At 36.0% G+C, this 23,919-nt stretch overlaps 1 protein-coding gene across 3 annotated transcripts; it reads left to right on the forward strand.

Moving 5' to 3' along the window:
• Nucleotides 1–8,736: 8,736 nt before the first annotated feature.
• Nucleotides 8,737–21,384, forward strand: LOC127811573 (probable receptor-like protein kinase At2g42960). 3 transcript variants are annotated; one of them, XM_052351553.1, is made up of 9 exons: nt 8,737–9,561; nt 10,060–10,830; nt 10,933–11,037; nt 11,194–11,316; nt 11,453–11,623; nt 11,727–11,856; nt 11,929–12,138; nt 20,466–20,612; nt 20,725–21,384. In XM_052351553.1, exons 2-8 carry the CDS (start codon nt 10,172–10,174, stop codon nt 20,595–20,597), a joined length of 1,530 nt encoding a protein of 509 aa, XP_052207513.1. In that variant the 5' UTR covers nt 8,737–9,561; nt 10,060–10,171; the 3' UTR covers nt 20,598–20,612; nt 20,725–21,384. The 3 variants fall into 3 exon arrangements, with proteins under 3 accessions (XP_052207513.1, XP_052207511.1, XP_052207512.1); XM_052351551.1 differs by having other exon boundaries at nt 8,738–9,561; nt 20,466–21,382; XM_052351552.1 differs by lacking the exon at nt 8,737–9,561 and having other exon boundaries at nt 9,755–10,830; nt 20,466–21,382.
• The last annotated feature ends 2,535 nt before the right edge of the window (nt 21,385–23,919 follow it).

A 23,919-nucleotide genomic window follows, 5' to 3' on the forward strand; every position in this document is an offset into this window, starting at 1 on the left:
GTTTGGACGAGGGACTTGAAGGTGGAAGAGTCGGTGATATACACCTTGGGGCGCAACACCTTGATGAGGCTGTCGTTGATGTGCTTCTTGGAGTTGGAGCCGTCATCCTTGGATTTCTCCTTCTTTGATGCTTGGCTGGCTTTCTTCCCCATGTCGTCGTTGTCTTCTTCTTCCTTAGCACGCACGCCCACAACCACCCTTCTGAGTATCTCCTCTCTCGATCTCTATATATATATGGCGGAGGATATTAAGAAGGTGCCTCCCTCTCTCTCTCTCTCTCTCTCTCTCTCTCTCTCTCTCTCTCTCTCTACCCACATATAGATATATACATATATATATCTCAAACTTAATGAACAAGCCAGAAGACCATAATTAAGATGCTGAAAACGATGATCCTTCTTCATGTATATATTATTTAAACAGTTGATTGATTATTATTCTCTGCGTCTCTCTGTACCTGTCAGCAGTGTTTGTTTGGTATGATGGAAATTCCGAGGTTTGGAAGCATGTGAATGGATAAATTAAGGGAAAAAGAAGAAGAAGAAGAAGACGATGAGATGGGGATGGGGATGGGATCAATTCCTGAAGAACAGCGAAGGCACGCAGCTTACTATTGAGCGGATCGTCGTCTTCTGCTTAATCAGCTAATTAATTAGAGATTAGGCTCTAATTTTTGTCTTTAGCTGTCCTCTCTCCTTGATACTCATTGTTTATTTATTCATTCATTCACACTGCCTCACTGCCTTACACAGAGAACTCCATTACAAAACTTCTTCTTCAACTCCTTTTTCTTTTTTTCATTTTCTTTGTCAAAACCCATATATGAACAAATCAATCAATTAATTCTAAGAGTTTGCTTAATTGGGTATGCCTATACACAAGAATTTGGTTCCATCATTTGCTCATCTATTTCTTTGGAATAAAATTAATCCCTTGTTCCTTATTGGTAATGGACCGTACCGACCCAAATCGAGCCTCTTGCCCAACTTAGCCCATGGACCAATCAAGCCCCGTCTTGGGCTGGTCTCTACCTGCGACCCGATCTTGACTTTGCATCATCCTACAGCATCATCATTATATATAAGTAGCATGTTAGATACTTTTACACCCGCTCAAGATCTCATCCTCATTAATGACATATCACATCTTTATTAATGAGGGTCCCATCGGCACCATACCACCGTCAAAGAGTCTCATTAACCTCGAATATCCAGTCACAGGGATAATATCTTCTCTCTTGATCTCTATATATATATTGACCCCACTCTCAGGAAGTTAATAAAATTCCTTATTAATTAACTTCATATTGATAATATCATAATCTCTCATCATATTAAATTCTTACATAAATGTTTTCTTGTTCAGATCGAGTTTGCCCGACACGGATATACAAAAAAAGAAAAGGGCAGAGTTTACGTCCGCTTTCTAATTTTGTTTGTATCAAGCAAATATTATGTTACTCAACACGAACAACATAATAATTTTATAAAATCATAAATCATATTAGCAAAACACCTAAACTATAAGGGATATAGTAAAAAGTAATAGCACTCGTAAAATTTGAACTCTTTTTAACTTTAAAAAATTTATCCACCATGGTTAATCATTTAGATAATGGGGGTAATAGTTAAATAATGATTTGTGACATAGACTCCATTAACCCAATAGTTAAATAATATTGGGTTTAAAACAATGGAGCTAAGCTACCAAATAGTATCTTCAAAGATGGTGAGAGTGAGTTGGAATATCTCTCCTCACAAATGTCACGTGACATGACTAGCCTTTTTGGTTACAACTACTAAAGTGAAGCTCAACATTTATACTTTACTTTATCAAAAAATAGGTCTTATATGTTCATAAATACAAGAATTCGGTATCCGAATCTTATTATGTAAAGTCGATTTTACATAAATTCTAAGTACATCTCCATCTGTACGAGATTTATTGTGAATCAATCATTATATTATGTCACATTTAAATAAATTATTTTAACACTTTTTTTATCTCTAGTTAGGTGAAATTAAAATTTTAGTTTATTAGAACTAATCCAACCAAATCAATCAAATTTATCAGTTTGGTTAATTTTTTTCAAAAATTTAGTTTTTAATCTTCGATTTGATTTTTTGTTGAAAGAACTAAATTAATCGAACTGACTAAATTTTAAAATAATATTATTTTGATATTTATAAAATGACGTCATTTTCTTCGATTTTATATGTTTTCTATCGATTATTTTGATTCTCTTCGATTTTTTACGTTTTTTCAGTTTAATTGATTTGATTCAATTTATACGACTTGAATTCAATTTTTTTTATTATCAATTACTTTGATATTTTGAGTTAATCAATTAATTCAGTTTAATTTTATCTCTTAATTTGATTTAATGAATTAGTAAATTTTAAATAATTTAATAATTAAATTGACCGTTTGTGTATCCCTATCCTATGTTGCACGGAAACGGAAACAGAAAACGGGAAAACGCAGAAACGGTATTTTTCAAAAAAATTAGGAAACGGAAACGCGGGGTAAACTGTAATTTTAAAAAATACAGGGGTGTGTGTGAAATTAATATATAATTTATATACTATAAATAATATTAAATTATAATTTTGCAAACCCGAGATATACTATTACAATATTACCCTATACTATTACCCGCAAGCTCTCAGAGACCCACGCCCTTGCTGTCAATGGCCGATTGCGCCACTTCTTTCGTCTGCCACCGTCGTCGACTCACCGCCTCTCTTGTCGTCGACGTATCTGTTGCCCTCGCCATCGATCTCACCTCTCTCACAGTCGATCTCTGCCATCATTGCTGCCTCTCTCAGTTGCCATCGATGAGTCTCTTGCCCTCAGCCTCGCCTTCGTCTCGCCTCTCTCACAGTTGAAGCGTCTCTGCCACCGTCGTTCGTCTCTCTCACCATCAACGAGTCTCTTACCCTCACCATCGCGTTTGATCTCGCCTCTCTCACAGTCAAAACGTTTCTGCCACCGTCGTTGGCCTCTCACCCTCGTCGCCGCCCACTGCCGTACACCATCTATCGCCTCGACCATTGCTACATACTCCATATCTCGCCTCGCCTCGCCGCCGCCTCGCCTCTCAGTGACCATTGTCTTCCACGCTGCAGGTGAGTGACCGTGGTCGCTGGAAACGCGTTTCTTACATTTTCTGTAAATTGCGAAACGACCCCCAGAACATTTCGCAATTTACAGAAATGTTTCGAAGGCCTTTTCGGGCCGTCTTGGCGTTTTCGAAACAGGAAACGGTTCGAAAATGCCGAAACGACGCCTCCGAACCGTTTTCGTGCTTCATAGTCCCTATATCTAACTGATAAAATAAAAATATTCTTAGATAAAAAGAAAAAAAACCACCTAATTCAATTAAAAAGAAGTATTATATGGTGGAATAAAATTTGTAAGGGATAAATCTCTCGAATCATGTTAAATATATATTATTTTTGTATATTTTAGATTACATAAAAAGATATTATGATCAAAATATCTCTTATTTTCATGCACCTAATACGTCTCTATACACTTCATGAGAGATATTTTTATCATTAATATACTTTTATATAATTTAAAATATATACAAAGATATATCAATAGCATTATTCTAAACCTCTCCGTCCGTTGTGCTTGTGATTGTGCGCGGGGCACGTGATAGGCTATGATCACGGAAGACCAGCTGGAAAAGTAGAGAGAGGGAGATCCGACGGCCAGAATGGCTTGATCAGAGTCAAAGGTGGACAGTGATCCAGAGGCCAGGCTAGGTCCATGAGAAGCGGGATGGGCCCCACCTACTCCATGATGCCGCGGGCTTCCTTTCAATTAAATTAAATTACTGACACATATGTCATTAGTTGCTGCTAATCAGCCTTTTCTAATTAAATTAATTCCAAATAATATATATATATATACATACACACACGCATATACATACATATGTTTCTCTTACTTTATTCCAAAGTCTATGCTTCAAATCAAAGCCTTTCTTATTTTTTCCATTTCATTTTTTATATATATATATATATTTTTTTACGCACCATCACAAGCATTCCCTTTGTTTGGCCTCACAATATCAGCAAAAGAATTAAATTAGGAACCCAGTAGCCAATTTCAATCCCTAACATACCCGTTGATGTGAGGACAAAATACCTTTATCCAGGATCATCCTTAATCGCTGAGCTATATTCTATGACACCTTGGGCTACACAAAGGTGTATCAATGACAAAAATATCCCTCCGAGGAGCATAGAGGCGCATGGAGAGGCGCAGAGTATTTTTGTCATTTATACACCTTGTGTAGCCCAAAATATACAAAAATAATGTACATGTAACATGACTCGACGGGTTATCATTCTTTTTTATAGTGATTGAAATTTATAAGTAAAAGAATATTTACATCTTTCAAGATAATTTATTTTGAATTTCTAGACAAAAACATTAAAAGTGAATTAATGTATTTTTGGACTCGAAAAAGTTTCCTAAATACTATTTCTTCGAAAAAGTATTCCGAAATTCCCTTCTTGTGCTTTTTCCTCTTTGGTTGACTTGAGCTCACTTTATTCAACACAATAATCATATTATTTAAATTTAAAATATTATTTTAACACTTAAATTTAATATTTAAAATAATATTTTATATTCTATATCAAAATAAATATACAAAAACTATGAATTATGCTAGTATACATCATTTTTGTACATCTTGAATTACACAAAGGGTATTATGACTAAAATATCTCTCGTCTCCATGCGAGTTTCATGAGAGATATTTTTGTCATTAATATATCTTTATATAATCTAAAATATACACAAAAATATACTAATAATAATATTAAAAAATTATGCTTAAAAATATCTCAATAACAAAGGGACTTTACATTTGGTGCCCACTGCCCAGTGCCCAGCTGGAGCTGTGGGATTGAAATGGCACAATTGCCCTCCCCAACCGTTGGAATTTAAAATTTAAATTTTGTTGGGATTTAGTCAAACCTGACGCCAATTTTGTCAGCCTGAATTTGCTGACAAAGACGAAATCTGTTGAGTTTTATAAAGTTTTAATTCATTTTTAATATTTAATATTTACTAAGATAGTATTACATAAAATTGTATTAATATAAAATTAAAATATTTTTTAAATTAAAATATAAAATAAGAAGTATTTTAAGATTTTTATTAGATTATTTGTTAAAATTTTTAAAAAATATTAGAAGACATATATATATATATTATTTTTTCTTATTTGTAAGATACAAAATAAATTTATTGAAAGGAGAAGAAATATGTTTATTTGAAAATTTTCAAATAAAAAGTCATGTGTCTTTTTTTTTTAATGATTGATAGATAAATTTAAAAAATATAATAAAAATAATTTTATTTAAAATATATTTTATATCTCGTTTTTTTAGCTCATATATTGATTAACAAACACTATTTAAAGAGATGAGAAAGCTACGAGATATATTAGATGAATAATCTTATTTGATTCAAAAATTCAATTGAATAACCAAATAGGGCGGTTGTGCTAATGAATCGTTGATTTATTATTTTCTTATGGGTAAATTTCATTAAGCATTTTTTAGGTTTGGCAAGAAAAATACTTAGGGGCTGTTCTCTTTAGCATTTTCAGCCCGTTTTTCATTTTTAGTTTTTCAAAACGCGTTTACTTACTCATTTTCAAAAATACATTTTGCAAAACACACAAAAAATTTACACAGAAAACTCAAAATGCCAAAAACACGTTTTGGCTGTTTTCAACCAAAATCAGCCTCCATCCAAAACACGGAAAACAACCACCGTTTTCATCCCTTTTCTTCAACCTCTCTTCTCTCTTCTCTTTTTTTTTATTCAAGCTCGATCGCCTCCATCATCCATGCCACCGTCATCACTGCAATCGCTAGCCACGACCATCACTGCCACGCCCAAATCCGCCCGCCACTGCCATCTCCCTCGCCCGCCATAGCCTTCCGAGCCCATATCCTCCATCGCCACTGCCTTCCATGCCAAGATCGGCCACCGCCACTGCCACCGCCACCGCCCTCGCCTGTCACTACCCTCCAAGCCCAGATCTGCCACAGCCACCATCGCCCCTTCCACGCCCAGATCTGCCACTGCCATCGCCACCGCCACTGCCATCGCTCTCGCCCGCCACTGCCCTTCACACCCAAGCCATCACCACTGCCTGCCATGCCTAAATCCAGTCGCCCGCCATCGCCCTCTGCCATTTTTTCCTTCCGTGCCTCCACGCCCAATTAATATAGTTTTTGTTATTTTATGCTTTATATAATTTTAAATATTTATGTTGTGAATAATTTAAATCTCAAAATTAATATCAAATTTTAATTTATAGGTACAAATAAATTTATTATGAAATTAATAGTTGAGTGAAATTAAAAATGACTTAGAATGTACTTTGTAATTTTAATATATTATATATGATTAAATTATATAATTTGTATTATATTTGAAATTCTTTAAATTAAATTTATAATTTATTTTGAATCAAATTTCTTAAATAAATGATCATAAAATAATATTTTACAAAATTTTAAAGTAAACGCATATTCTAATTTTCTGTTTTGAAAAACAATTTTTCAGAATAACAAAGAGAATGAGTTTTTAAAAATTTCAAAACAGACACTCAAAACACAAAACTCAAAACTCAAAACTGAAATACAAAGAGAACACCACCTTATTGGTTGGTGAATTTTTTAAATTAAAAAATTAAAGTGAAAACTATTTTATTCTTGACTTTCTCTTTGTCTTCCTCGCTACCTTGTCAATCTTATTGCCAACAAAATTAGTCATTCACTCCCTTGTCCTCTCTCGTTGGCAAATCAATTGGTCTCGTTAATGAGAGCAAGAGGGAAATGAAGAAAAAATTAAAAAAACAAAACTAAAATTATTTTGTTATTGAAAGTCAACCTTGTCACTGACTTCCAATCAAAACCCAAAATTCGACCACAAAGAGAGAAAAAACTTAGTGAGGTTGGGTTTTGATCAAAACCTAAATCACTAGATTCTAGATTTAGAACTTAAGATATTTTTAAATCAAAACTTGAAAAGCTAAAATACGAGTAAGAAAGAAACAAGAGGCGCGAGGAGAGGGAGGGTGAAAGAAAACAAAGAGATAAATAGGGACTTTCATTATCAAACTCCTTTTCTCTCTCTCATTATTTATCTATCTTTTTCTCTCACTCACTTACTAATTAACGTTGTGATGGGATTCCTTCCCCTTTGCAATGCTTTGGTACTTCTCTCTCACAAAGCTTTTCAATGACAAAGGTGAGAGAGAGAAGAGCGTTGAAATGGACAAAGAAGAGAGATAAAGAGTCACCCTAGTTGTTAGAAGAAAAAAGAGAAAAAGAGACATAAAATACATAACGACGAGATTTGATGAGAGCAAAAGAAAAAGAGATAGGAAGAGAGAGGGATCGAGGGTATTTTTGGACAATTGAAAAATAATCATTTGTTACGACAATGGACAAATTAATACGTAATTTTTAAAGTTAAGTAAAATTATTTTGAAATACACAAAGGTAGTTTTTTTTTTTTCTCCAAATCTTAAGTATGTTGCGTGAAGTTTACCCTTCATTTAGTGTATAAAGTCTTGAATTTTCTACAAAGTCATTTATATATTTTGCTTAGAAAACGTTTTAAACATCATAATAATACAGAACTCAACTTTACCATTGCATGAAAGTTCATTTAAATTTAAAACTTGCCTTAAAAAATAAAAATAAAAAAATTACAAGTAACCCTTTTTGAAGATAATTCTTCATTAATTTTTTTTAATTTTTTATTTACTGTAACATAATATGAATCACATCTTGTTATTCTTTTTAGGTTATTCTCGGTGATGATGGAGTCGGTCACATTGACTAGAGTTGCAAAGATTTTGAATCAAAAATTAAATCGATTGGGGTTTGGATCTAGACCTATACAAATTAGTCCATATTTTTTTCTTTTTTATATATATATATTTTAAAATATCATATATACTATGTATATATAACATATTATGTATTATATATTCTTTTGCTTTAATTATTTTTAATATTTAAAAGATCATATGTGTTGGACTAAATTGGACTTAATTTTGATCAAATAAGAAAGTTGCATATGGGAGTTCTTCTTTTAGAGTACTTGCCCTCAATTTTAAGTTATTCTATCTATTTTAATTAAGTGTTCAATATAATGAACAAGTATCATTTTTTACTATTTAAATTCATAATAAATAAGTATAAAATCATAAAAAATAATTTAAAAATCAACTTAATCGGACGATTTAATCATTCCGACAAAAGCAAAATCATGACGTTTCTCTCATTTACTTTTTAACAATAAAACTCAACAGAACCAATAAATTATTCAAATCGACGTCTATATTACGATTCTAAATAAATAAAGCGGTGTTTAATGAGTCAAAACAATCATCTAGTTCCTCAGAGGGTTTTACTTATTGTAGGAATTAGGGAATACTAGTTGGTGGATGATTTATTTTTTTTTCTAAAAAGTTCGAATTTTTGCTGTTTATGAAGAGAAAAACAAGGATCATACATAGTAAGGTGAAGGGGTCGTCAATCAAAGGCACGAACCGCGCAGTGACAGTGGGATGGGAGGTGGAGCTTGCTTGCCCTTTTGACCATGGAATGGACTGTCTCTAAGTTGGCACAGAGAGAGAGACAGAGACAGAGTGAGAGAGAGAGAGAGAGAGGGGGGGGCGGGGGTGTAGATTTTTAAGTTCAGTTTCTTTCAAGGAAGAGGACAAACTCGTAAAATACCATACATGTCTCACAGACCAAACCAGATTTGGAGCTGTCCTCTCTCTCTCTCTCTCTCTCTAGAGCCCTCTCTTGTGGAATCAATTATCATATTCAGTCATCATTCACATTTTCTTCTTCTGCTGCTGCTGCTTCCTCTTCTTCTTCTGCTTCTTCTTCTTTCGTTTGGAGGGTTTTCTTTTTCACTTTTCTGTGCTATAAATGCAGTCTCTGTTCACCTCATTTTTGCTTTCTCTTTACTGTTTCTCTCTCTCTCTCTCTCTCTGGTTTCCTTCATTGCAAACCAAGCTAGCCAGCTTCCTTTCCAGCTTTCTGAGGTCCCTCCCTCCCTCCCTCTCTCTCTCTCTCTCTCTCTCTGTTCCACAGTCACAGCCCACCAACCAACCATTTCGTCCAATCTCCACTTTTCTTAGTCTTCTCTCCAACATTGCAGAAATAATTAATAAATAAAGCAAAGAGAGGAGACCCATCTTTCTCCCTATCTCGGAATACATTCCTTTCTGCATTTTACCTTCCAAAGATTAGATTATTGTCGGTCCTTATTTGAGCATTTCTTTTGGCCCACTCGGCTGCTTCCAAACCACTCCTCTTCTTCATCTGTTAACTTTGCCCTCGGGTTTTGGTGGGTTTGGGTTGTTTCAAATCTATATTTGCTCTCCCCATCCATCTATGCTTATTGGCTCTCTGTTGATTCGGATAAAGGTCTTCGCTTTTCTTCTTTGGGTTCTCAAGGAAGAAGATCACGGGGGCTAGGTTTAGATCACTGCAAAAGGCAAGTGCTTTCTCCTTCCTATCGCTTTATCTTTCTTTTCATCGTCCATATTTCCTACTTTTTTAGATTTCATCCTTCCTCCTTCCCGAGCAGATTCGTGATGCGGACTTTGGTAATTTAGGGGTTTATATATTTTTGTGTTTTTTTTCTCTCTCTTGGTGTGAAATCAACGATTTCTTGTTTACGCAGTTACATTACATTGAATTTGGGCTTTCCTTGAAGCGGCGTACTGCACAATTTTTTCACTTTAATTTTCCCAGTATCGTTGATCAGATTAAGCAAGGAATCATTTTTTCCCCCTCGTGTCTGGGGGGGGTGGGGTCCTTTAGTTCTTGCAGGATTAGGGTTGTTTAGTGGGGTTGAAGATGCTAGCCTCTTCTGGGCAAAAACCAACTTCAATTACTGAAATCAAATCTGCAACTTACTGAGAAAAAAAGATTGAGGTATATTTGGACAATGAGACATTTATGGCAGAACTAACCTGTTTATGCCCTTCAGGTGGAAGTGATTCAATTTTTCAGTCCAGCCCTTCAGGTGGAAGTGATTCAATTTTGCAGTCCAGGAACTAGAAGGGAACAGAAATTTCTTGTATCGTGCAAAATCACCTGCAATGTCGTCCGAAGGTCTAAGTGCAGAATTATCAAAGAAAACATCGTTTATGGGTCTAAAGCTATGGGTTATAATTGGTATTTGTGTTGGTGCATTCATAATTTTGATACTCGGTATCTTGTCTCTATGGCTCACTCTGCGGAAAAAATCTAGAAGAACACTAGACAAGTATTCCCTTTCTCAGATACCCATTGTCTCCAAAGACATCAAGGTTGACAGAGTTGGGTTTCAGAATTCCCATGATCATCCAGAGAGTTTGTTTCCCACGGTTCATGATAAATCTACTGACAAAAATTCAGAGAAGATGTTAGTTCATTTGAGTATGAGCAAATCAAGTGATGGAGATAATATCAGTCAGTGCAGCTCAGTCTATCACAACGAGAGAGGCTTTAGTTCACAATCAGGGGAAGAGGGAAGTTCTGGAACCTTCCGAAAGCAGTCTTCACATCCTTATGGGATTTCAATGGCCTCTCCTTTAATTGGATTGCCAGAAGTCTCACATCTTGGTTGGGGTCATTGGTTTACACTTAGAGATCTTGAACTTGCAACAAATCGTTTTTCAAAGGAGAATGTGCTTGGGGAAGGTGGATATGGAGTTGTCTACAAGGGCAGACTCATTAATGGGACTGAGGTAGCAGTCAAGAAACTTCTTAACAATCTGTAAGGATGACACAAAGGCTTTTAGTGTTTTTACATCCATCTCTTACCTTCTGTAATCAGTTGCTTGTTAATTGTTTACAACTGCACAATTTGGTTTCACAGGGGTCAGGCCGAGAAAGAATTTAGGGTTGAAGTGGAGGCTATAGGCCATGTTCGACACAAGAATCTTGTGCGGCTCCTTGGTTATTGCATAGAGGGAGTTCACAGGTAGAGAGAGCCTTTGACCTCTGTTGATTTGATTGTTGTCTATTCATAGTCGATTACTTGCTTTAGCCATGAAATGATTAATAGTTATGTTTGTGCTATGTAAAAGCAACTGCATTGCAATTATGCCACTGCTTAAGATTTTTTCATCTCAAGCAGAATGCTGGTTTATGAATATGTGAATAACGGCAACTTGGAGCAGTGGCTTCATGGGGCTATGCAGCATCATGGTACTCTTACCTGGGAAGCCCGAATGAATGTTCTTCTTGGTACTGCTAAGGCGTAAGTTCATTTTCTTATTTTCTTGTTCCATCTTCTTTGTTTTATTGGAGCTTGAGGTATTTCAGGGGATAGTTTTGCTTATGCAACTACTATGCTTGCACGGTTAAATTGATCTTTGTGTTTGCTTGTCATTCAGGCTTGCTTATTTACATGAAGCAATAGAACCAAAAGTTGTGCACCGGGACATAAAATCTAGTAATATCTTGATTGACGATGAGTTTAATGGAAAGCTTTCTGATTTTGGGTTGGCCAAGCTCTTGGACTCAGGAGAATCTCATATAACAACCAGAGTTATGGGAACATTTGGGTAATGTCTTCGTTTATATGTTAAGAGCCTTCTTTTTATTACATTCTGGTCAAAGACTCAACCTCTGGAAACTAAGAATTCCGTCTTCCCATGTAAATTGCAGTTATGTTGCTCCAGAATATGCTAATACTGGCCTGTTAAATGAAAGGAGTGATATTTATAGTTTTGGCGTCCTTCTCCTTGAAGCAGTAACTGGAAGAGATCCTGTTGACTATAGTCGGCCTGCTAATGAGGTACCCAATTTTTTGTTAGTAGTACCTTCACGTCTCACTTTCGATACTGAACACTTCCTATGATCATGACAGGTTAATCTTGTGGAATGGCTTAAGATGATGGTAGGAAATAGGAGAGCTGAGGAAGTTGTAGATCCAAATCTTGAGGTCAAGCCTACAACACGTGCTCTAAAACGTGCACTTCTGATTTCCCTTAGGTGTGTTGATCCTGACTCAGAGAAGCGGCCGAAAATGAGTCAGGTTGTTCAAATGCTTGACGCAGATGAGTTCCCTTATCGTGAGGTGCGGATCTAGAAATAATAACAAATTTTCTGCTTTTCCATTTTTATGATTTTCTATTACGAACATATTGAAAAACCCCACTGCTTGAGAACCCAAAAAGTGAAATAATATAATAAAAATCAAAAAATAGAAGAAAGAAAATATTGTTGGAAAAATGTTTACATTTCTGTGATAATGGTGGAAGTATTCATAAAATTGTGTCCATTGCAACAACTAACTACAAGTTGTTGTCTTCAGTATCTGGTATAGCAACACCTATTGACATTCAATCGACTTTTTTTTCTTCTGAATATTCAACCAACTATTTTACAGACTCAACCTGGTCCACCTCTATTTTCCATGGAGGTGTTAGAAATGGTTTAGTTACTGTATTGTGCTATCTTGATTTTGGACCTACAAGAAAACACTAATTTCTTGTTGTTTGATCACTCTGGATGTCATTCGTCTATGATGCTTGGGTATGCTGCTATTCTATGCATTGTGCTTTAGATAGTTTTACTTGAATAAGTGGATACAGTTTCGTGGATTCTCAGGCTTGCCCGATCTTGGAGCGTGGCATGTTGCTTTCCCCAAATTCTGGCTTTGCTAGTTTTGCCTATGACATAATGTCTTTACAATGAACTTGTATATATGTCCATGGATGAATAATGAATATGGCAAATAATAGGAATAGAGCCTAACATTTTAGAAAGAATCCAACCCCTGGACCATATTAGTGAAAGACATTCAACTTAGCATTTAGATAATGAGGTGAGAACTGGGCCAAAGCAACTACCCAGTGAGAGAGAACCAAAACAACAAAAAAGGGCCCAGCCCCACACTGCACAACACGGCAACCAACAAAGAAACACGAGCTGAAGCCAGAAAAAAGGACAACAGAACCCAAAAAAATACAGAGAAAAAGCACGACGACAGAGACAAGAATTTAGTAATGTAGAAGAAATCAACCTAATTCTTCGTATAAAAAACTGATACAAGGGCTTTCTTATAGACATACACTCTTGGACCCTAAAGACTCCTACTTCAATACTATTTCCTAATATCTCTCCTAATTTGTAGGAAGAGATCAGATTACAAAAAAACAATAAAATAGAAAATAAGAATCTGATAATACATATGGATAAATACTAAGAGAAGATAGAGATAAAAGTCTCCCTTTGATAGGACTCTCAGGAATCTGCTATCGCCAACACTCCCCCTCAAGTTGGGGAATGTATATCACTCATCCTTAACTGGGATACTAGGTCTTCAAACTGTGCGGTAAGCAATCCTTTTGTTAGAATATCAGCCACTTGACACCTTGATGGCACATATGAGATATTGAGGAGACCTGAATCAAGCTTTTCTTTGAGGAAATGACTATCAATCTCAATATGTTTTGTCCGGTCATGTTGGACTGGATTATGAGCTATACTGATTGTTGACTGGTTATCACATAGCAACTCAGTGGGTCTCTGTACTTGAATTTTTAGATCTTCTAGTACTATTTGCAACCATAGAAGTTCGCATACTCCTAGAGCCATAGCTCGAAACTCGAAACTTAGCTTCTGCACTTGATCTTGCTACAACTCCTTGTTTCTTGCTTCTCCAAGATACCAGATTACCCCCTAAGAACACACAATACCCAGTTGTGGATCTCCTATCAACTAGAGACTCCCCATAGTCAGCATCCACATATTCTTGAATCTTTAAAACATCTCCTGGGGTAAATAAGATTCCCTTACCTGGTGTAGCTCTAAGATAATTCAAAATCCTCCTTACTGCTTGCATATGTTTCGAGGAGGGATTATGCATAAATTGACTTACAAGGCTCACTGCAAATGCTATATTAGGCCTAGTATGTGAGAGATAAATCAGCCTACCCACCAGATGTTGAAACCTCCCTTTATCTATCACCTCATCTTTGGTATTTGCTTGCAACTTTAGGTTTGGATCCATTGGTATGCTAGGTCCTTTTACTTATAGAAGCCCTGTTTCTATAAGTAAGTCCATAATATACTTTCTTTGTGACAAGAATATGCCATCTTTTGAGTATGCAACCTCAATGCCCAAGAAATATTTCAGCACCCCAAGTTCTTTAATTTCAAATTCTTTTGCCAAGTTCTGCTTTAAGATTACCTGTTCAGCAGTATTATTACCAGTAACCACAATATCATTCACATATACAAGTAAAGCTGTCATCAGATCACCATGATGCTTGATAAAGAGAGTATGATCCCCCTTGCTTTGATGATATCCGATAGATAGCATAGCTTTAGAAAATCGGTCGAACCAAGCACGTGGAGATTGCTTGAGCCCATAGAGGGCCTTTTTAAGTCTACATACTCTTCCTCCCCCTTCTTGGTCAAAACCAGGAGGTAGTTCCATAAATATCTCCTCCTCTAAATCCCCATGCAAGAATGCATTTTTCACATCAAATTGCTGGAGTTGCCACCCATGTATTGCTGCCAATGAAATAAGAACCCGAACATAAGTCATCTTTGCGAACGGGGCAAAGGTTTCAAGGTAATCAATGCCATAGGATTGGGTGTAGCCCTTGGCAATCAACCTTGCCTTGTACTAGTCAAGAGTACCATCAACTTTGAATTTCACATTAAATATCCACCGGCAGCCAACTAGCTTAACACCTTTGGGTTTGGCCATGAGATCCCAAGTATGATTTTTGTTAAGTGTCCACATCTCCTCTAGCATAGCTTCTTTCCACTTAGGGTTCTTTAGAGCTTCTTCTACTGATGTTGGGATAACAATGGCATCCAATGAAGAGAGAAATCCTCGGTGGCTAGATGATAGGATAAATAATTGGACATGGGATGTTGAGTACAGGATCTAATTCCCTTCCGGAGAGCAATAGGGAGATCAAGGTCAGTAGGTTCGGGGTATGGACTGCACTTTGCTGGAGCATCATCTTCACTTGATGTAGGTTCCAGGGGTGGACAAGAGACTGATGATTGGATAGGCTGCTGAGTAGAGATGCGCTGTCGTCTTTTGTAAACAAATGGAGAACCCTTGTACCGAATTGGAGATGGCTGGGAAATGACATGGGAACTTCCTGTTCCATTGCTAGACATTGGGAATAGAGGCTGGTTTATGCTGGAAGGGCGGTGAAGGTCCAAAGGGCTGGTTTCTACCAAGGGCACAGGAAGTTCCAGAGGCTGGATTTTTGCTGAAATTAGGCTCCCCCTGACTGCTGGCTTGAAGAGGGGCAAAGTATGACTGATTTTCATGGAATGTAACATCCTTAGACACATAGAACTTTCTTAGGGTAGGACAGTAACATTTGTAGCCCTTTTGAGTAAGAGAATAGCCTAGAAAGACACACCTATGAGCCCTTGGATCAAACTTGTCCCGGTGGTTTTTAGGAATGTGAACAAAACACACACACCCAAAGACTCTAAGTGGCAATTGAGAATGCTAAGAAAAATCAGGATAGAGGGAGGCTAATTTCTGGAGAGGACTTTGTTGGTTTAGGACCCTAGATGGCACTCTATTTATCACATAAGTTGCTGTTAGCACAACCTCCCCCCAAAACTGTTTTGGAACTTGATGATGGTGAAAAAGAGTGCGGGTGACATTGAGAAGGTGTCTCGTCCTTCTCTCGACCACTCCATTTTATTGGGGGGTGTCCACACAAGATGATTAATGAATAATGCCTTCTTTTTGGAAAAATAGATGCAAGGAATTGTTAAAATAATCCTTTGCATTATCAGTCCAGAATTGTTGAATAGATGTGCCAAATTGAGTAAGAATCATTTTGCAAAAGTGTTGTAAAGTGGACCCAATGGCAGATTTGTCTTTTAAAAGGTACACCCAACACATTCTAGTGTAATCATCAATGAAGGTGATGAACCACCTAGCTCCCGAACAGTTTGAAATTTTAGATGGTCCCCAAACATCCGAATGGACTAAGAAGAGTGGTTTAGAAGATAATTTATTGCTGATAGGGTAAGTCACTCGATGGTGCTCCGCCATGACACACACATCACATTGAAAATCACTAGGCTCTAGGTTTCTAAACAAACTAGGGAACATGTTCTTTAATAAAATGAAAGGAGGATGGCCTAATCTAAGATGGTGGAGCCAAATTGAGGAGAAATCAATAGAGGTTTCAGTGGAATATGCCATCCCAAGCCTTCCTCTGTTTGTGTTAGGATTCTCCCCTTGCAAAATGTACAACCCATTATACTCTTTAGCCACACCAATCATCTTCCCCGTGTCCTTGGCCTGAAACTTGCACAAATGAGAAGAAAAAATAGCATAGCAGTTTAGATCTTTGGTTAAGTGATGAATAGAAATTAGATTGGTAGTCAAATTTGGGACATAAAGAGCATGATTGAGGGTTAAAGAAGGGCTGATGTGAATGGTACATGTTCCGGTAATAGGGATTAATACATCATTTGCAATGGTGATTTGTTTGGGGGGCTCATAGGTCTCAAAAAAATTTGGATTAGATGTCATATGATCCATGGCTCTCGAATCAAGGATCCACATGTTATCCCTATCAATTTTCAAAGCTGAAAAAGAACAATTGGTTAGAGATATACCTTGCTGATCAGTGGAGCATGAAGCTCCATCTTGGAAGGTTCTTAGGAAAGCTTTTAGTTTGCTGAGTTCTTCAGCATTTAATAGCTTTAGATCAGCCTCTGTTGGCTCTTCTTTTTCACCCTTTTCTTCCGGATCCTGGCTTGAGAGATAACTTTGAGATCTCATATTCTTGAATCCTCCAATCTTCTTCAACACAATCTCCTTTCCATGTAATTTAAAACAAGTTTCCTTGGTATGCCAGGGCTTCTTACAATGAGTACACCATTGTCCTTCTCGACTTGTATTCCTTGTTTGGGTGACTGATCTCCTAAACCTCATCCCATCTCCCTCTTTGTTTTTGATAAAGAGGGCTGATCCTTCAGGACTATAATCAGTAAGCATTGCACTTCTTCTATTCTCCTCACTTCGAACAATGGCAAAAACCTCATTTAGGGTAGGAAGTTTGTCCTTACCTAGGACTTATACCCGAACTTGATCAAACTCTTGATTCAAGCTGGCTAGGAACTCTACAATTCGATCTCTCTCCACAATCTAATGAAGGGCAACAACATCTTTTTTGCATACCATTTTAATTGCTTGATATTGATCGAGTTCCAGCTATAAGCCCCTCATTTGGTTGTAGTATTCGGTCACTATTAGCGGCCTTTGTTTAGTGGAGTTAATCTTTGTTTTTACCTCAAAGATCACTGATGCATCTCTAACCTTGGAGAAGGTTTGTTGGACGGTTTCCCAAACTTCACGGGCAGTATTAAGGAACATGAAGTTCTTGCTGATCTCCGGCTGCATCGAACTCCACAACCATGACATGATGCGGGAATCTTCTACATCCCATGTATTGAAGCTGGGATCGTTAGCTGCTAGAGGGTTTGCTGACAGGTGGCTCCCTTTTCCTCGCCCTTTAAGAAGTGTTTTGACCAGCTGAGACCATTGGAGGAAGTTCCTACCATCTAACCGATAGGATGGATGAATGCTTGGTAACTCTCCAGCAATATGGGGCTAATCCAATGGAAGGATGTCTCCGGTGGTGACTGTTGGAGTTGGATTTTTTGTTGAAGTGTCTGACATGATGGACGAGGGAAACAGACAGTTGAACACAAAGATACGAACACGAAGGAGCACGAACACGACTGGAAGGCACGAACACAAAGGATTTCGACACCAAGGATGGGCTTAAAAAATGTCAGAGGATAAATCTGGAGGAGCTGGAAGCAAATGACCGGCGGATGCGCCTTCAAGCCCCGACTCGTGGGGTTGGAGCGAGCTTGAACGGTGGCACGTGGCGGCGCGTGGGGTTCCAGTTGCCAACGATTTTTCTGAGGTTGGCCGATCTGGAGATAGCGAACCTAATGGTGGTGTTGGTGTTGGAAGATGATGGCCGGACAGAGGAGTTCCGACTTGAATAGTGCAATGAAGGCACTTTGGAAGAACAAAGTGGCTGTGCATTGAAGGCACTAAAGTTTATTGTATCAGCCTATTAACAAGGCTCTGATACCATGTAGAAGAAATCAATCTAATTCTTCGTATAAAAAACTGATACAAGGGCTTTCTTATAGACATACACTCTTGGACGGTGAAGACTCCTACTTCAATACTACTCCTTAATATCTTTCCTAATTTGTAGGAAGAGATCATATTTCAAAAAAACAATAAAATAGAAAATAAGAAACTGATAATACATATGGATAAATACTAAGAGAAGATAGAGATAAAAGTCTCCCTTTGATAGGACTCTCAGGAATCTGCTATCACCAACAAGTAATGTTATTTGCTAATTGCTATTATGATTTGGTTGTTAGTGTAAGGCTATGGTTCTTTTGTTTAAGAAAGACTATACATGGATTCTAGTTCCCTAATCATACTTATCTATGACAATATCTTTTGTAAGGCTATTATAATTCATGTTATACCTAAGTGCTTTTATCTAATTTTTGTTGATTTTTCTGTATCTTTTTTGCCACAAATTTCTTTCATTCCATCCACTCTTATAGGAATATCTATTACTCTTTTTCGCATGTGGCCAAACTACTTTACGCATGTTCTGTGCATTTTATCATTAATAGGAGCTGCTTTGGTCTTATTATGGATACTTCATTTTTAATGTTTTGTATAGTTGCCCATTCACCGTAATACCCGTAATACTCTTTATCTCAATTATGCTAATATTTTATGGATATCCATCTTTTATTGCCTAATATTGAATGTCATACAATAGAATTAGTTTTATAGCCATCTAATATAACTTTCTTTTTAGCTTTAAAGGGAAACGTTGGAAATATTTTTCTATTTTAACAATCTTGCCTTTCTTTTATGAGTAATATCTTCAAATTTTCTATTTCTTTGGAACAATTGATCCAAGGTATTTGACTTAATCTTTTCTTGGAATGAGCTAATCTTCAAGTCTTGCCATGACATCATCCATACTTTTATTTCTACTAAACTTATATTTTATATATTTGATTTTTGATGTACTCAACTTGAAGAATTTGAATTCCAAGTTGTTCTATCATATCTTGACCTTACTAGTTGTGCCTTTTCTCGGTCTCATTCACCAAGACAATGTGATTTGCAAGTATCATGCACTTGATCTTTTACTAAATGTAAATAGTGAGTTCATTCATCAATAGAGCGAATAGATAAGGGGTTAGTGTACATTCTGATGTGATCCGGTTGTAATTGGAAACGCCTGAATATTTTTTCCCCCACAAGTTCTAACACATATTTTTGCTTCATGAGATATGTCTTTAATAACTTGTATATAAGCAAATTAGACTCTATTCATGTCTAAATCTCTCATAAGAATTTTCAGACAACTTTGTCATAATTTTCTTTTTCTAAATCTACAAACACCATGTGAATTTTTTCTTTTTGTCTTTAAATTTTTCCATTAGGCCACCTCGACAAGTTGATAGCATCTGTTGTTGACCTACAAGATTGATACCAAATTGATTTTCAGACACCCTTGTTTCCCTTCTTTAACTTTTTTCAGTTACACTCCCCCAAAGCTTTAAAGTGTGGCTTATTAGCTTGATCTTTATGTAACTTTCATAACTTTAAATACCTTTGTTCTTGTGAATAGGCACTAGAGTTCGTTTTCCATTCTGCAAACATCCTCTTTGATTTAAGGATCACATTGGATGGTTCTGTTATCCATGAATTGTCTTCTTCTCTAATGCATTTTCATGTTTCTATCGATCTATTGTCCTGTTCAACAGCTTTATCATTGTCCACTTCTTTTGGACCCATATGCATGTGGAACATATAATTTCTATTTCTTTTATAATTACTAAAATGTCGTTACATATTTTTTTTTTACTGAACAGTTTCCTAAAATGCTTCATTGATCTCTACTTGATTGCCCCTCATTTACCAGCATCTCTCGGTCTTTGTCTTTTATGCTCTTCACTTGACTCAAACTGCCTGTTCTCTATCTTTTGGTTCAGTGAATGTGTGCGTGCATGCAGATGTATTTGTCTCTCTCTCTTTTTTTTTGGGGGGGGGTGGGGGGTGGGGGGGTGTTAAGTTGGATGTATGATGAATGAAATTTTACACTGATATATGTCTTTCTCATCTATGTGAGAACTTGGTTCAATTTTTAGGATACTAGCCCTACATGGGCTTTTCTATCAACAGTCCACGCTCGAAATTACTTGTCTTAGGGATGTCATTCCTGTGCTAGGCATTTGGGTTCAATATGCCTGTGAATAACTTCCAACATAGAATAGTGTTACCAGTCATCTTCTCTTGCGGAGATGCTAATATCTTGGGCTCGAACCACATGTCTGCAGGACCGAAGGCACAGGAAAAGCCGAACTGCCAGCATGGAAATTGAATCCATGAAGGAGAGTTGTGCTTCGGCTGACACTGAAAGCAGCAGGGTTCAATCAGAGAGCCATTATACATCTGAGATGACTCGCTGATAAATCTGACCAATGGTGAATGCTCTTTCTTTTGCCTTATTAACCTCCAAGATGGAAAAGAAAAATGAAAAAAAAAAAGTGACTATCGAATAGCACGACATGTTTTGAGTTTTGTTGTTTGGAGAAGTTGTCGCGACTGGATCATGGACTCTCCTCCAGCATATATGACAGAAGGATGGAAGGAATGGGCATTGCAGGACAGTTATAATGAACATGTACAGGTGAAATTGGGGAGGGAGGAAGAGATGGGGAGTCTTCAACATATGGTGATCATCATCATTCTTCAGTTGTTTTCTGGTTGAATGCTGAGATGAGATATGAACTTTGTCTTCTGTTTTCAGATGCTCATTCTCCTCTTCTTCTTCTTCCTTTTCCATTTCTCTTTTAACTTATGCTTTCTGGTAAGTTTTATCTCTTTCCTTTAGCAGCATCCCAGAATTGAATCATTAAAAAATGTTTCCTTTTCTATCTCCTTTTAGCAGATGTAGATGTAGATGTTGTTGTTGTTGTCTTCTCATTATGATGTTTCTTTCTTCCCTTTCCCTCCCATTTTCTGTCTTCTCTTTTCATTGTATAATAATGCAGTTGCCATTTTCTCATCTCATCTGATACCAAGTGACAATCTTTTGTTGTTGTTGTGTTTGTAGAAGCTGAATGTTATTTGGATACACAAGTTGGACACTTGTGGTAACATTCTGCATGGATATCTTGTACATCTGCATTGTTTTGACACACAAAATGAAATTATTAATGTACAAACACATGGTAGGATAAAATCATCTCTATGTGTATGTCACACTACTAATGCTTAATAGACATCATTTTAATTTATTATGTTTAATATATATATATATATATATATATATATGAACTTAAAATTTCTTTAATGATGTGATTCAACAATCAACTCACTTCATATAATGCTTAGTATATTTCTTAATTTTACTTATAAAGTCTTCATCTTCTTCATAATTTGTGTGTGCTTTTATCCATGTAATTTGTTGTAAAAAAGATTATAAATTTGTTTTTTATATAAATTAAATGAGTAAGAACTTTAAGTGCAAATTCATTACAGGAAGATGAGTCAATGAGTACCATATTCATATTTAATGCTAAAAGGTAGTTTAGTGGTGTTTGGAGGGACGAATTTTGATTGAATTTATTTTCAAATTATAGAATATCAAATGAAGCTATTTTCTAAGTTCCGACCCTTATCTTTTAGGTGGAGTCTCTCTTAGTACGTGTGCGAGTTGGTATGGTATGCATGGATCTGTAAAGAACAAGTTGAGTGAAATGATTGAATTATGATAAATTGAGATTTACATTAATAGGTCGTGAATTCGATTCATTGTCTTGGACAATGAGATAAAATCTTTACCTGTAATTTATTTTTTCTGTCGAAATCGAGGGCATGAGTGACGGGAGATCGCGCAAAGGCTATAATCTCAAGTTTAAAATCCCAAAATTATTCAAAAAAAATTTAGATATACATAGAGATGATACGTGCAAAAAAATTTAGTTGTGTTATATATGTGCAAATATAAAATTAAAATATTTTAAATGAAAATTTATTTTATGACAATTAATAATTGTATTTTAATTTTTAGATTTTTAAACAAAATTTAGATAAATATAAGACTCGGTGTAGTGATAAAATAAATTTATTTTAAGTTAGAGATAGTGAGTTTAATTTTAATGGATAGAATTAATGTTTATTTTCTTAAAATAAAAAATATTGGAGAATATTTTAAAAATAAATAAAATTTTACAAGGCTCTGCATACCAAATTTGATATTTACGTAATTAATAAAATAGATTTATGTAACTTCGTAGTGGGCCTTATATATTTATCCTTCGCTCTGGGTTAGTTAGTAATCCTGGGCCGGGGTCAGATGAGTGGCCCAAAAGCCTAAAAGACCCAATTCCGAGCCAGATAAAGCCCATGAAAGCATCAATTTGTCATTTGGATTATTTGGTTTGGATTCACTTTAGTTTCTTTCTTTAAGTTTGCTAGTATTACCATCGATAATTTTTTTTTTTATTAGAAGTTATCGGTTTGAATTGTAAAAAGAGTTTTTTTACAAAGCAAACATAAGGCTACATAAAAAAAAAAAAAAAAAAAAACGACTCTCTTTCTTACCCTATAAAATGAGGAGTCTCGAAACACTTATACAAATTAGTTTTTTATCTTTTCATTAATTATTGAGAAAAGTAATATTGCTTTGACTCTATTAATTTGTTATTTAGGAAAAAAGAAAAAAATCATCAAGGATTCCAAAATTATTGGTATTATTTTTATAAAATTTATTTTTAATAGTAAAAACAACATACATTTTTCTTACCTAGAGAGTGGGTTGTTTCAAAATCAAATAATTTAACCATCAAAGGCGACGCTAAGAGGGATTGTACATCATAACAATAAGTAATGCAGAGATTATGTGTGGATAAGTAAGGTTGGCAACGAGATGAGGTAGGGATGGGGCTGCAATTCCCATCCCTAACCTCGACGCCTCTTAAGTCTTCTCGTTATGGCTTTGTATCTCAATGGGGAAATAGTATTGGCCCCAACCTCACCCCTAGTAGGGATCAAGGCTAGGTTAGGGATCCTCATTCTTGAATAATCTGAACTACAAAACAAACCAAATAGCTAGACGAAGAACAAAGTGAAATAAAACATAGATCTCATTAAACAAATAAATGAAGCAAAATGATTTACACAAAAATGAAAATGATATTAGTCAAACACAAAATTAAACTATCAAATGGGTGAGGAGATAGACTGAGAGAGACTTAGAAAGAAAGAGGTAAGCTGACAATGAGAAAAATTACTTGAGAGAGAGAGGGAGAACATTATGTAGTCATGGACTTATGGCGACTATAATAAGAGAGAAGACAAAAAAATTAGTGATACACAAATCTTAAGTTGACGAGTGGTGCTTTTTATATGTATATAATATATTATATAAAATAAAATTATAGTTATAATATAAATCAAAATTTATATAAATTAGTAAAAATAAATACTTACATATTATGTATATAGCCAGGTTAATTAGTGCGAGAATTATAAATCACATCCTAGTTCCACCTAAGAAAAAAAAATTCAAATTGGGGAATCTTCAATCTTTGCCCGAACCCCTAGTTAAAGGAGATTAACATTGAGTGCGATTCTGTTCACCCCCTTTAACGGGGGTGAACGTAACCCCCGTCAATTTTGTAGGCCCCCATTTGGTTTTCCTCTCTCATCTTCTCTCTCTTCTTTCCTATCTCACAACTTATTTTTTCTTCTCCAACAAGCCTCTTGATGCCTTTCTTTCGCCGC

The sequence above is a fragment of the Diospyros lotus genome, chromosome 10, assembly GCF_014633365.1.
Source record: "Diospyros lotus cultivar Yz01 chromosome 10, ASM1463336v1, whole genome shotgun sequence".
In the NCBI taxonomy this organism is placed as follows: Eukaryota; Viridiplantae; Streptophyta; class Magnoliopsida; order Ericales; family Ebenaceae; genus Diospyros; species Diospyros lotus.